The 2,172-nt window shown below is 54.7% G+C and overlaps 2 protein-coding genes across 2 annotated transcripts in view; both read left to right on the forward strand.

Moving 5' to 3' along the window:
* The window catches only part of USE1 (unconventional SNARE in the ER 1 homolog (S. cerevisiae)), a 5,015-nt gene extending 4,730 nt beyond the window's left edge, over positions 1 to 285 (forward strand). Inside the window, exon 7 of the mRNA XM_011989945.1 lies at positions 87 to 285. Within this exon, the coding sequence (XP_011845335.1) occupies positions 87 to 105 (19 nt within the window). The 3' untranslated portion in view covers positions 106 to 285. The remainder of the gene's footprint in view (positions 1 to 86) is intronic.
* A 1,055-nt stretch (positions 286 to 1,340) lies between these two features.
* The window catches only part of OCEL1 (occludin/ELL domain containing 1), a 14,457-nt gene continuing 13,625 nt past the window's right edge, over positions 1,341 to 2,172 (forward strand). Inside the window, exon 1 of the mRNA XM_011991058.1 lies at positions 1,341 to 1,357. Within this exon, the coding sequence (XP_011846448.1) occupies positions 1,341 to 1,357 (17 nt within the window). The remainder of the gene's footprint in view (positions 1,358 to 2,172) is intronic.

Genomic DNA, 2,172 nt, shown 5'->3' on the forward strand with positions numbered 1-2,172 from the left:
ACAAGAGGTGCAGGCCAGCCCCAGGGAAGTAGAGAGAAGCTATTCAGGCCCCAGTCCTGTTGACACCCTTTCCACCTTCCCCGCAGACCCTGTCACACTCACTGAAAATGGCAGACCAGAACCTGGAGAAGCTGAAGACAGAGTCAGAGCGGCTGGAGCAGCACACACAGAAGTCAGTCAACTGGTTCCTCTGGGCCATGCTCATTATCGTCTGCTTCATCTTCATCAGTATGATCCTCTTCATTCGAATCATGCCCAAACTCAAATAAAGACCCCCGCCCACCTTGTCTGTCTTCCTTCTGTCCCCTGTCCCCATCCAGCAATGCCTTTCAGGGTGGGCAATGAGATGGGAGGGTCTTTGGAGGTCCCTGAAGAGCCACAGAGAGTGTGTGAGCAGGGAAAGAAGAACCTCAGCGCCAGATGCGGGGGCTCACGCCTGGAATCCCAGCACTTTGGGAGGCCAAGGCAGGTGGATCACTTGAGGCCAGGAGTTCGAGACCAGCCTGGCCAACGTGGTGAAAACCCATCTCTACCAAAAAATACAAAACTCAGGCGGGCATGGTGGCACATGCCTGTAGTCCCAGCTACTTGGGAGGCTTAGGCACGAGAATCGCTTGAACCCAGGAGGTGGAGGTTGCAGCGAGCCAAGATCGCAGTACTGTACTCCAACCTGAGCAACAGAGCAAGACTCTATTGCAAAAAAAAAACCAGAAAAAGTCAGGCTGGCGGGTGGTGACTCATCTAACTCTCCCTCCGCCCATGTTCCTCTGGAGCCTACCCCATAACGGACGAGGCCCAGCCCCAGGAGGCCCTAGCAGCCTCCGATTAGCAGACTCACAGCCAAACTCAATGCCTTCAGCAATGTGAGGCCAGAGTGAGGCCAAAGGGTAGGACAGGGGCTTGGAGGGTCCAGGAGGAGTGGGGTAATGACAGGAGCTCAGCCTGGAGGAGGGGGTCTCAACACTAGGTCTTCCCTGAAATTGAAGGCAATAATTCGAGGACACAGCTCAGCCACACTGCAGCCCCAGCTCTTGGGACACTACAGATCCCTCACACAGTCACTCGACAAACACACATGGGCCGTGCCCAGCGCTCCCGGGAGACCCTGCCCGCCCCAGGTCATAGTCTGATCATTTCAAAGGAGAACTGGGTGGGTACTAGGGTAGGGGTCCTGAAAAGGGTCATGGAGTAGGAATTCTGGGGTCCTGAGCCCTGATCTCACACCAGCTCCAGACAGGGAACAGCCTGTAAGGGAGCAGCTGAGGGGCTTGGTGACAAGGGCTTGGGGTGTCTGCCCCATGGCAGCATGACAGCATTGTGGAGACCCTCGGAGGTGCCCAATGGACCCCATCACACAGTGAGTAAAATCATTAGGTAGGGATTTTTTTTTTTTTTTTTTTTTGAGACAGGGTCTCACTCTGTGGTCCAGGCTAGAGTGCAGTGGTGCAATCATAGCTCACTACAGCCTCGACCTCCTAGCCTCAAGCAATCCTCCTGCCTTGGCCTCACAAAGTTCTGGGATTACAGCATAAGCCACTGTGCTCGGCCCAAGTAGAGATTTTTAAAAGTGCTACTGGCAGCTTTTAAAAAGTAGATCAAGGCCGGGCACGGTGGCTCACGCCTGTAATTCCAGCACTTTGGGAGGCCGAGACGGGCGGATCACGAGGTCAGGAGATCGAGACCATCCTGGCTAACACGGTGAAACCCCGTCTCTACTTAAAAAATACAAAAAAACTAGTCGGGCGAGGTGGTGGGCGCCTGTAGTCCCAGCTACTCGGGAGGCTGAGGCAGGAGAATGGCGTGAACCCAAGAGGCGGAGCTTGCAGTGAGCTGAGATCTGGCCACTGCACTCCAGCCTGGGCGACAGAGACAGACTCTGTCTCAAAAAAAAAAAAAAGTATATCATAGAGCCGGGCGCGGTGGCTCACGCCTGTAATCCCAGCACTTTGGGAGGTTGAGGCAGGCGGATCACCTGACGTCAGGAGTTCAAGACCAGCCTAGCCAACATGGCGAAAACCCATCTCTACTAAAAGTACAAAAAATTAGCTGGGCATGGTGGTGGGCACGTGTAATCCCAGCTACCTGGGAGGCTGAGGCAGGAGAATTGCTTGAACCCAGGAGGCAGAGGTTGCAGTGAGCTGAGACTGCACCACTGCACTACAGCCTGGGCAA

The sequence above is a fragment of the Mandrillus leucophaeus genome, unplaced genomic scaffold, assembly GCF_000951045.1.
Source record: "Mandrillus leucophaeus isolate KB7577 unplaced genomic scaffold, Mleu.le_1.0 Scaffold11, whole genome shotgun sequence".
NCBI lineage: Eukaryota > Metazoa > Chordata > Mammalia > Primates > Cercopithecidae > Mandrillus > Mandrillus leucophaeus.